The sequence below is a fragment of the Colius striatus genome, chromosome Z, assembly GCF_028858725.1.
Source record: "Colius striatus isolate bColStr4 chromosome Z, bColStr4.1.hap1, whole genome shotgun sequence".
NCBI classification, from domain to species: Eukaryota; Metazoa; Chordata; class Aves; order Coliiformes; family Coliidae; genus Colius; species Colius striatus.
In genome coordinates this window covers 88,639,802-88,651,429 of record NC_084790.1, presented here as the reverse complement: position 1 = coordinate 88,651,429, position 11,628 = coordinate 88,639,802, and the positions used below count along the sequence as shown (strand labels likewise).

General features: G+C 46.8%; 1 protein-coding gene across 4 annotated transcripts in view; it reads right to left on the bottom strand.

The window, feature by feature from the left end:
• Nucleotides 1-421: 421 nt before the first annotated feature.
• The window catches only part of MALT1 (MALT1 paracaspase), a 38,845-nt gene continuing 27,638 nt past the window's right edge, over nucleotides 422-11,628 (bottom strand). For all 4 annotated transcript variants that reach the window (XM_062019171.1, XM_062019172.1, XM_062019173.1 and 1 more), the window contains 5 exons: nucleotides 11,160-11,287; nucleotides 6,778-6,927; nucleotides 5,074-5,231; nucleotides 4,170-4,295; nucleotides 422-2,696 (listed from right to left, as the gene is read on the bottom strand). In XM_062019171.1, the coding sequence (XP_061875155.1) occupies nucleotides 2,238-2,696; nucleotides 4,170-4,295; nucleotides 5,074-5,231; nucleotides 6,778-6,927; nucleotides 11,160-11,287 (1,021 nt within the window). In that variant the 3' untranslated portion in view covers nucleotides 422-2,237. The remainder of the gene's footprint in view (nucleotides 2,697-4,169; nucleotides 4,296-5,073; nucleotides 5,232-6,777; nucleotides 6,928-11,159; nucleotides 11,288-11,628) is intronic.

Below are 11,628 nucleotides of genomic sequence, written 5' to 3'. Positions count from 1 at the left end.
GACAAGCCAACCCTGCCTCAGGAGGCTGAATTACTGGGCAAGGGTTAACAACCAGGCTCTATCTACACATCGCAAAGGAGGTGACAGAACCTTACTGAAACTGGTTTGGCTGTCAGTGTGAGGTGATGGAGAAGGGTCAGGGAGGTTCAGCCAGCAGTACACCTGGGATACCAGAAGCTGGAAGGCACATCACCTTGTGAGGAAACAGGAACTCACAAAAACCCCCGAGGTGCCCAGTTTGATACAGCTGCAGCGGCGCAGGCTCCGCGATGTTTCACTGCAGCTGAAGCTCATGGTGCTCATTTCCTCTCCTGTCTTGTCACAGACATTGTTCAACTATTAAGCTTTGTTCTACCAATGTTTTAGGCTTTTTCAATTGAGAGGAAGAGAAGAATATAGCAACTATGTATGCACAGATCTGTCTTTTTATGGACAACAGTTTATTACCCATCAGGAAACAGAATAAAGCTTTAACAGAGATCAGGAAACTGACACAGCATTAGCTCAATATGACAGTAACAGTCCATGTCCCAGCCCATGGTTTCTGCTTTATAAGGCAATGGCACAGGGTAGTTAATGTACAGGTACATCTTATTCACCAAAAAAACATTTCACTGTTTAACACCCTCCAGAAGAAAGGAGAAATCCAGAAACTCAAGCTCATCTGCAGGTTACTCCAAGCATGGCTGTCACTCTGGGAACGACTACATCAATGCCCATGTGCTGCACCCTTCAGCACAGATGAACTTGAACTCATCAAGGATGCACTAACATTCCCATCTGAAGCCTCTCAGGACCACGAACTGCATCTCCCTCAGTGTCCAGCCAACATGTTGTAAGACTGCCACGTCCCACGTACCTGAGTCAATACAAACTCACTTGGCCTGGTGAACATCTGAACAGTTTGTTGGTTGTTTTTAAAATCACCACAGAAAAGAAATTGCTGGTGTCCAGGAACATCATCCCTGCACTTCAGCCTGAAGAACCCCAAGGTTTCCACCCATCCTGCCCACTCACTTCTGGCCTTCAGCATGTCTTACTGCCTAACTACACAATACTTTGCTTGCTGTGAACAACCACTTTTCCCTCACATTTCCATTTAGTGCTGTTCTAGAACAGGAAAAGGCCACCTTGCCATGATCAGATCAGCAGAAAACCCAGCAACAACAACAATCCACCACAGTGTGAATCTGTGACTTTGCTTCCTCTTCTCTTAATTAAAAAGGTAATACTATTGGTTTACCAGCTCGGTTCAGGTTTTGTTTTCCTTGCAGAGACCTTGTCAGCTGCTGCCAGACACTGGGCATTTGCCCATGAGAGGACAATGCAGTCAGAGCTGATTACTAGCTACATTCAAGGGACTGGAATGTCAGTGACTGAGCTTAATACTTACACAAGGAAGGAAAGAAACTGAGGCTTGAAGGAGATGTATTCTTAACATTGGAATATTCAAGCAGTGTATCTCCACTTCTGTAACATCTCCCTCTTTGCCCAGTTTGTATGTGACATGTTACACCTCAATAGGGGGCCATTACAACACATATACACACATAAAACCTACGTAAAAGTACAACAATCCCCAGATATTGAGAAGTGAAACTGAAGGATGGAAGAGAGAAAGGCAGACTTGCAGTTCTGGGGTAATGGATTCTTTACAGTCATGTCAAACCACAGAGCACATGGGAGTTAGTTTTCCTGAAGTCTGTCAGCGATTTTCCCTTGCCAGCTACACACGTTCACCTGGTTGGTCCAGCATGAGCAATCCCCCTCTGAAAATGATTTGTGAAAAATGCATTTCAGTAAATCTCACACGTCCAGCAGGTACTGGAGAAGCAGCTGAGAAAATCCAAGGCTTTACTAGGTCAAGAGAAACAGATGCCACAGCCAGGCTCTGATGCATTCATCCCCTATCAGCGACAGGCGCCCTTCTGCCAGGAGCACACGACCGTCTCTGTTCATTAGCTGCCTGGCTGCCAGAGAACGGAGCAGGACAATGAGGAATTCAGGTTCTTCCCTCTATCAAATGGTAGGAGAAAAGAGTAAAAATCGTGTCTTTTTCATTCCTAAACCTATCAGTGTAGCTTTGCTTCCTTGGATATGAACAATTTTCATCTTAACCCCTTTCCCAGGAACACCTCTAGACTCTGCAGTCCCTGTCCCGAAGCCCCCAGACTGCAGACGACAGAGAAGCAGGGTGGAAGGGGATGATGCTCTGGACTGTTCTGAGCACATCACAGCTACTGCTGTTTAGAGAACCCGAGGCTGTCAGAGAGGAGGAATTCCAGTTCAGCAGTGTCATCGGTGGTCTCTACTGGCACGTTACTCTTTTCCACAGGACAGTGATTCTGTACTTCACGTCTTGATGCCAATATCCTTGAAACCCCATTGCTAGAACATGCCTCTGCTTGTCTGATGCTGTCTGAGCAAAGAGGGTTTGTGTGGTAAACCCCTGCACAGGAATTTGGTTGATAATGACCAGGAATGTAGTACTGAGCTGCCACTGGTCTTGATTCTATTTGATTATGAAAAGGATTATTAGGCACACATGTCTGCAGACAGTCATTGTTTTTCAATCCCTGATGAAGGCCTAATTTAGCAATAAGAGGTTTCCCAACATTAACCTCCTTTCTTTCATCCATTGTCTCTTCTATGCCTGGATACTCGTAGTGCAAGCAAACAGTGAAGATCAGGTGTTCCTGCAGGAGAACGGGGGAGAAAAGAAGGAAAAACACAGTTACACTTCCTCCCCAAGTCAACAAAACAGGAGATACCTAAAGAGGCACAGTCTACTGAAGGAGGAGACTAATTTAGGAGCTGCAGACACATATTAGGCAGCACTTGTTTACTGAGGACCTCTTTTTGGTTAATACTTGCTCATCTGGTAGTCTTTATTTCTAGAAGCACTTGTATTATTACACCAACTGCCAGAAGCACTGATGAAGAAATACCAAGTGATGTCCAGCATACTCCTGACACAAAGATGGAGAGATAAACTTAACAGTGCCACAATATGCTACAATGAGAACCTCTCAAAAACTGCAAGCCCAAGAGCACAGTCTGGGATGGAAGGAGATGGCACAGAACACTTTCATTTGATACCAATAGCTGTGTAAGATGCAGCTCTGCTTCAGGTCACAACTCTCTTGTGCTGCAGGTCTCAGGAACATCCCCCCAATGTGCAACAGCTGATCCCCACAAAAAGATCTTCACAAAAGTCCCTGGATGAAGGGACAAAGTGTTCCCTCAGCAAGTTCCCTGCTGGCACCACACTGGCTGATGCACCAGAGGCTGTGCTGCCATTCAGTGAGAGCTGGGCAGGATGAGAGTTGGGCACAGAGGAACCTGTTGAGGTTCAACAAGGACAAGGGCAGGGTCCTGCATCTGGGGAGGAACAACCCCCTGCCCCAGGCCAGGCTGGGGGTGAGCTGCTGGAGAGCAGCTCTGCAGAGACAGAGCTGGCAGTGCTGGCTGATAATAAACTGCCCATGAGCAGCAACGTGCCCTCGTGGGCAAGAAGCCAACGGCAGCCTGGGGGCATCCAGCAGAGTGTGGGCAGCAGGGCCAGGGAGGTTCTGCTCCCCCTCTGCTCTGCCACATCTGCTGAGGCCTCATCTGCAGTCCTGTGTCCAGCTGTGGGCTCCCCAGCTGCAGAGGGACAGGGAACTGCTGCAGAGAGGCCAGTGCAGGGCCAGCAAGATGCTCAGGGCACTGGAGCATCTTCCTTGTGAGGAAAGGCTGCGGGACCTGGGGCTGTTCAGTCTGGAGGAGACTGAGGGGGGCCCTTATCAATACCTACAGGGCAGGTGTTGAGAGGATGGGGCCAGTCTTTGTTCTGCTGTGTCCAGTGCCAGGACAAGGGTCAGTGGGCACACGCTGGCACACAGGCAGTGCCCCTGGCACAGGAGGAGAAAGTCCTTTGGTGCTGAGGGGAGGGAGCCCAGGCTGCCCAGGGAGGGTGTGGAGGCTCCTTCTCAGGAGGTTTCCAGCCCCCTCCCCTCCCTGCCCCCCCAAGAAACCAAAATCACTGAATTGTTTTATTAGCTGCTTTTTCCCTCCCAAGAATTTGTTACTTATCTTGTAGACAAGATAAAGCCACCTCAGCAGAACTGCAAGGCAACAAGATTCATCTAAATTATCAGAACCAACTTGTGAGGAATATACATATCTACCCTTAATTTTTGCAGTGAACTTAGCCTGGTGTAGAGACAGTGTTTGGGAAGGTCCTTTGATACTAAATAGCTTCCAGTTTCCTCAGGAGTTCCTTTATTGGCCTCTTTAGGATCCACATCCAGGTCCTGTTGCAAGAAACAAATGAGAACTTCACCCTGTACTTACAGAATTAGTAGGTCATGAAACAGTAATTTTGCTTTATTTATGAAGTCATAATTTTTACTCTTCTTAAAAGGAAAGAAGACACCAGTCTCGGATTACTGGCAAAAGCTGCTGATGGTTCCTGTCAGACTTGCTGTGCTTGCTTCAGGGTTGCTTTCTCTTAACTAACTTCTGCTGTGAAGCACAGTACTGTAACACTAATTCTGTGGGCCATAAGGACATGTATTTGCTATGCACACTAAATGAAACACTTTATACATAAGGCATTGTTCCATCTAAAAGGATTTTCTGCCCCATGTCCTCTCTCACAGACATCAAAAAAAGTGCTTGTTTCTTGCCCCAAGGAGCGTCCTGTTTTATCCTGCTCTTTCCTGTGATCAGCCGAGTAACGTCAATGGAACTGGAGAGGGTCACCCAGGTACAAAGAGCTGTAAAACTATGAAGCCTTCTCCTGCAAGGCAGATGTGTCCTCAGCTCATACAGCAGCTACTGACATTTAATGTTTCATTTCCTTGGTGAAGATTTAATTAAATACAACAAACCCTTGAGATTAGAGAATGGAAAACAAAGGAGTCTGTGAAAAAGATGATCCCACACTACTGCTGATGTACTTTTATGCATATTAAAAATACGCCTTTAAAAAAGAGTAAATGTGTGTGTGTACAGTTTGACATGGACAAAGCAGCCAGCTTTCATGCTGGGAGGAGGGAGGTCGCCAGGACTGCAAGGGGAAGCGCTTACGAGTGCGAAGTCTGTGACGTAGGCCCTGCACACTGCTATGTCAGGCGGCTGCCTCACGATCCGCGTGTAGATGATCATCACGTTGGAGAACTCGGCTGCAAACCCCAACTGAATCTGGACACCGCATCTGAACTCAAGGTACATGCTTTCTGGGAGCTCTGCAAACAAACAGCATGTCACTGCACTCCGAACTGCTCTGTGCACGTGCATCTTCTGGCGGCTTCTTTCTCAGCTTTGCTTTTTGAATTCACAGACGCTTTAAGGAAGCATTTACAGCCCTTTTCTTCCTGGCCCCCCTCTACCACCCACTTACACATTCACACCGAAGCAAACGAGGTCAGAAGCTACCAGGCAGCAACATTTCACTTTGCTAGTATCACATGGTCATTGGCAGCCTCTGCCAGAGAGAGCTGACCGAACTTGTGCCTTGCAGGTCGCTTTCCAAGCTCTGTGCAAATAGCAAGGCAACATTTACTGACCCAGGAACTTGTTTACATATCTACAACCAAACCAGCAAGGTTAATACGGTCTATATGCAATACATACGAGGTGCAGCTATGGCATTACAAGGACCTTTGAACGAGAGCAGTAGTTTCAGGTTCCTGATTTCCCTTTTGCAGCCTGTGCACACATTCACAAAGCAATGTTCTTCTCTATACTTTGGTTCTTTCTCAGTCTGTAGAAATGTATCTGAAAGTGCTTGTGGGTCAAAGACATCATTCTGTATCTGTGTGCTTTGTACAGATTTTCCAGCTCCCAGTGGAGGTGGATTATTTCACATCATCACAGTCACACCGTTGTACAAATACAACAGTTATTGCTTCCAAACACCAAACACATTCTCTTCTGTGAGTGGCTTAGAGCAAGCAAACAAAAAGGTAATACCACATCTTTACATTTTCTGTGTTGCCCTTCCATCATTTAATGAAGATTTAAGGGCCTCATCTCACGAACAAAAACCTGTACCTGAAAGTGTCTGCACAAGTGGTTGTCTTAAAAGTGCCACCCTGACCTTCTGCCCGGTCTGTTAAATTATTAAATGCAGTCCAGTATTTTTAGGTAACAAAGATGGTCTTAAACCCCACTGCCCTTCTTAAAAGAAGCCTAGAGACCCAGGAACTGATCTCAGCTTTATTTCAGTTTTTCTTACTTGTACACATTGATCATACCTTTCCTTCGCCTGACTACTTTAGGTGATCACTTCAGGATGAGATTAATGGTGTCTTAAAAGTGTCACTGTCAGACACAGACTACCGGGACATTATCTCAGGAGGAAGGCATTGTGCTTGAGTGGTCTTAAATATACTTACTCAGGGTGAATTCCACCTGTCACTTGTTCATTACACTGTCATGGAGAGGGAAATCCCAACACAGACATTTCCAAGATCACAGAATGGTGGGGTTTGAAAGGGACCTTTAGAGATCATCCAGCCCAACCCTCCTGCAGAAGCAGGTTCACCTAGATCAGGTCACAACATGCTGAGATCTGAACATGCTAATGAAAATCCATTAATGGACTTGAATTTCTTCCATCTCTATTCGATATCATAGCCCACAGTTGTTGTGGTTCTTAACCCCAGCTGGCAACTAAGCCCCACACAGACACTCGCTCACTCACCCACCCTGGGACAGGGGAGAGAATCGGCAGTGAGAAACCTGATTTTGCCCAGGGTGCCAATAGGACAATCTAGAAGCAGATCATACCATGAGCTTTGGCCCACTGTAGGTTCCGTGCCAGCGACTCGGCAGAAGAGGCGGTTTGTTGAACGGGATCAGTTAACGCCCTTTTCTCAGACAAACTGCTGCGGATCTCCAGAGCTTGCTTGCCTTTGGTAAGGTGACACTTGCCCATATCTAAAAATAACAAGCATACAGTTTATTTCAAAATCAATGCTGCTGAAGCCCTCATGAAATGAGGTCCAGCACTGCAGTGTTGTGTGGCTGCTATGGCTATGCCCGTGCCAGTGCGTCCACAGAAACCTGTATTTCACGTGCATTCATTGCTCAGCTATTAATTCACTTAAGGCTCAACAGAATGCCAGATGCCTGCAGAGAATCTTCGTGGTATTGCATAGATCCTACTCAACATGCTCACAGGGTTTCCAAAAGCAGTTGAAGCAATATCACAGCTCTCAGCAGAGTCCTACTTAGAAGTGACTGATGTGATTGTGGATAACGCTACTGGAGGGGACTTGTAGAGCACTGGCGGCAAGGGGAATATGCTCAGGGTCGATACAGAGGCCAATACTGCTTATTTAACATCTTGGATGACAGGACAGAGTGCAACACCAGCAAGTTTGCAGGTGATTAAAAACTGAGTGGAGATACAACCCCCTGCCCCAGGCCAGGCTGGGGGTGACCTGCTGGAGAGCAGCTCTGCAGAGACAGACCTGGCAGTGCTGGCTGACAATAAACTGCCCATGAGCAGCAACGTGCCCTCGTGGGCAAGAAGCCAATGGCAGCCTGGGGGCATCCAGCAGAGTGTGGGCAGCAGGGCCAGGGAGGTTCTGCTCCCCCTCTGCTCTGCCACATCTGCTGAGGCCTCATCTGGAGTCCTGTGTCCAGTTGTGGGCTCCCCAGCTGCAGAGGGACAGGGAACTGCTGCAGAGAGGCCAGTGCAGGGCCAGCAAGATGCTCAGGGCACTGGAGCATCTTCCTTGTGAGGAAAGGCTGCGGGACCTGGGGCTGTTCAGTCTGGAGGAGACTGAGGGGGGAGCTCAGTAATATTGACAAATATCTCACTGGTGGGTGTCAGGAGGTTGGGGCAGCATCTTTTTTTCTGTTGTCTCCAGTGACAGGACAAGGGGTGATGGGATGAAGCTGGAACACAAACAGTTGCATTGAAACATCAGGACAAACTGTTTGAGTGTTTGAGTGAGGGAGCCCTGGCCCAGGCTGCCCAGGGAGGGTGTGGAGGCTCCTTCCTTGGAGGTTTCCAAACCCACCTGGACGTGTTCCTGTGAGATCTGATCTAGGTGGGAGCTGCTTTGGCAGGGAGTTGGACTGGATGAGCTCTAAAGGTTCCTTCCAATCCCCACCATTCTGTGATTCTATGACAAACTAGGGGGTTGTGCTGCCTTTCACAGGGACCTGGACAGGATGTAGAATCAGGCAGAGAGGAATCTCATGAAGTTCATCAGTGGGAAACACAGAGTTCTGCACCTGGGCAAGGTTAACTCTATGCGCCAGTACAGAAGAGGCACTGACTTGCTGGAAAACAGCTCTGCAGAGAAGGACTTTGGGGACCTGGCAGACAGCAGGTGACCATGAGCCAGTAACGCATTCTTATGGCAAAGGCAGCCAACAGGAAGAGCATTAGCAGCAAGCCAAGGGAAGGTGATCCCTCCTCTCTGGTCAGCTCTGGTGAGGCCCCATCTAGAATGCTGGCTCCAGTGCTAGACACTCTGGTACAAGAATGACATGTACGTGCTGGAGAGAGCACAGTGAAGAGTGGCAGAGATGAGAGGCCTGGAACACCTCTCATGTAAGAGAAATATGAGGGAACTGAAGGATGTTTCATGCTTTGCTGCACACAGATGGTCACAACCTATGGCCTGCAATGCAACTGTAAAAAATCCTGGAAAGTTTCCACTTGGCAGCTGACATGAAAATGAAACGATGAAGGCTATTTACATGGAACACTTCTAACGTGAACACTCCTCTGGAACACTTGCAAGTTTCTTCAGTGCACCAATGTCCTCACCAACACCCAATACCTGGTAATACTGACAAGAAGAGTTGTCACATTGCCTCACAAATCAACCTTTCACTTCACTCTGAGTTCAGGAATGAGGTAAGTAACAGGTCACACGTAAGAACATCTACAGCATGTGACAAGACCCTGGCAGTACAGATGAAGTAGCGAGAGTCAGTTATATTTTACAGGACATTTTGGGAAGTGTGGGGAAAATGGGTGCCAGCAGATCCGTGGCATGTTCCTATGGGAAAGCCATGAAGGGAGGGGGAGAGGAGAGATTCAGGGAATAATAACCCAAAAGCAATGACAGAAAGGATGAGGGGAGGAAGAGGGTGGGAATATTTTTAGATGTTTGTTCATTACAAAAGTTGTAAGTTGAAAGACTGACAGGTCTGTGATCACTGCAAAATGAAAGGGGGTGTCTGTTCTGCTCCTCCTCCTGCTTTGAACAGCTGACAACGGGAGAATGTGGCATGAAAATTAAAGCTGTAGCACACACGTGATGCAGACACAGCACTGATGCTAGGATGGGGGGATCACAGCGTTCTCTTCTCCCAGAACAGTAACAGAATTTACTAGAAGGCAAGAAAAATGAAGAAAAGGGAAGATAATGGGGTCTGCTTCAAAAGAGTTTCAGGAACAGCAGCTTAATGAATCTGGGCCTAAATGGAGCAGCTGCTGAGCATCCAGTAGGAGAAGCTTTACTAGAGCTACTGCCAGACTGTCAGCAAGTGTAGGAATAGCTAGCTCTAGTTTCTGACACTGCAAGGGAGAGGACAGCAGGTTCATAAATATTTCCTTTGTATTTTGGTAATGGCACAACTGAGCAGTACTGTCAGCAAATAAAAAGCACAAATCTTCATGCAAAGAACTCTGCTGGCCAGCACCTGGTAACAGGAGAAAGCCCTGTGTTAAAAATCACAGAACCAGCTTCAGCCCTGGGCTTTGGAATAATCATTCCAGTTTATTCTCTACAGACCTCGTTTCTTCAGGGTACTTCTGAGATCCTCTGAAATTTCACTTAACTTCACACAGAAGTTTAACAGTTAAGACTGAAAACTCAGAATGCTAAGGTTGTGTTATGGGAGCTAGTCAAGCAGCATACTAATTGCAGGCAAAACAGAGAATATAGCCAGCTGAACAAGCAAATGGTAACCAAGAGCCACCACATTTCAGTTTACAGCCTGGAGCTTTGCTGGAGTCTTATTCCCATCAATTTGACATAAGCTACATGCTTGTACTGCAGCAAGTCAGCCATTGAGCTCTTCCCTTTCCTCAGCAGAGCACTGACACAAGCTCTGCCAGTTTAATCTTTGCATCACATTTTCGAGTCACATTTTCAACAGGACAAGGGGTGATGGGATGAAGCTGGAACACAAACAGTTCCACTTAAACATAAGAAAACACTATTTCATTGTGAGGTGAGGGAGCCCTGGCCCAGGCTGCCCAGAAGAGTTGTGGAGTCTCCGTTGGCTTCAAGAGCTGCCTGGACACGTTCCTGTGTGACCTGATCTAGGTGGGACCTGCTTCTGCAGGGGGTTGGACTGGATGATCTCTACAGGTGCCTTCCAACCCCCACCATTCTGTGATTCTGTGATTCTAAGTCTGACCTGTTGACAGCAGACCTTTACTGAGCTTTTAGGATCCTCCTGAGTTTTTTCCTCTTTTTGGATCCCTGTCAAGTGACAGACTGGGCAAAACTCTGACACCTGCAGTTGCACCAAGTCCACTGGAAGCCACGCCAGAACTTGGCTGATTATGTATTTCACCTACAAATAACAGTATTTTACATAGACAGCTCTTTTGCTGCGAGCAAATGTTTGCACAGGAGCAGTATGTTTTCCTCAACAGTTTTCACTTTAGCACTTTTCCCATCAATCATGAACAACAACTACTGAACCAGGCATATTGAAACAGTGGGCAGCCCATTACGGTGCACTTGCACCCACTGATAGGGAGCCAATAGTGATCATCACTGTAGCACTGAGGTAGCCAGGACTCAGTTAATTGTTTACATGAATGTGGAAATGATAGAACTACCACAAGCAGTTGACACCACAAAATAAGAGGCCAATTTTTGCGGATGGACAACTCAAAGTCCCGCAAAGAGAAACACTCAGAAGAAATAAGGTTCTCTAAAAAGGAGAGTATAAAATTGATCACTATTAAACCAGCTCTGAGCCCTTTCAATATGATTAATGTGCTGCTTTGTTCATGTGCTGCTCAGTAGCAGCTGCTTCTTGACAAAAGCTGCTGTTTTAACAAAGTCTAACAAGAAAGAGCTTAAAGTACTGTGAACACATTCAGCATGACAAGAATGGCATTTAAGCAAAGCAGCTTTCAGCTCTGCAAGCTGAGAAGACTGTTAGTGCAGTAAGCTGGAGTTCACCTTCTGCAACCTCGTCAAGCAGTACTGTAATCTTCTTGTCTTCTAACAAACGGTCCTTCAGGAACTTCATGAAGATTCCATTGGCCAACCCTGACTGCTGAATTTCAAAAGCTTCTGCTCCTTGGCACCTGTGAGATCACCATTATCAGTCAGTAAAAAACCAAACCACAGAATCCTCTGCATGACTGAGATCACCACGAGGACAAAAGGAGTATAATTATGTTGGGAATGGGGGAAAGAAACCCCACAATTTGAAAACCAAGTCTAAGTCCAGCCTGCTTTTCATGTTCGTTTGCAACCAGCTCACCTGGGAAGATCTGACTTACAATCAAGCCACAGAACAAAGCTGGTGTCAAATTGCTTAGATGAGGATCTTAATTTCTCATAGGAGACTACATTAAAGCCCATGACTACTTCCACTCAATAGTTCCTGCACTTGACTTTGAGAGAGGTTATTTAGCTTTCTGCT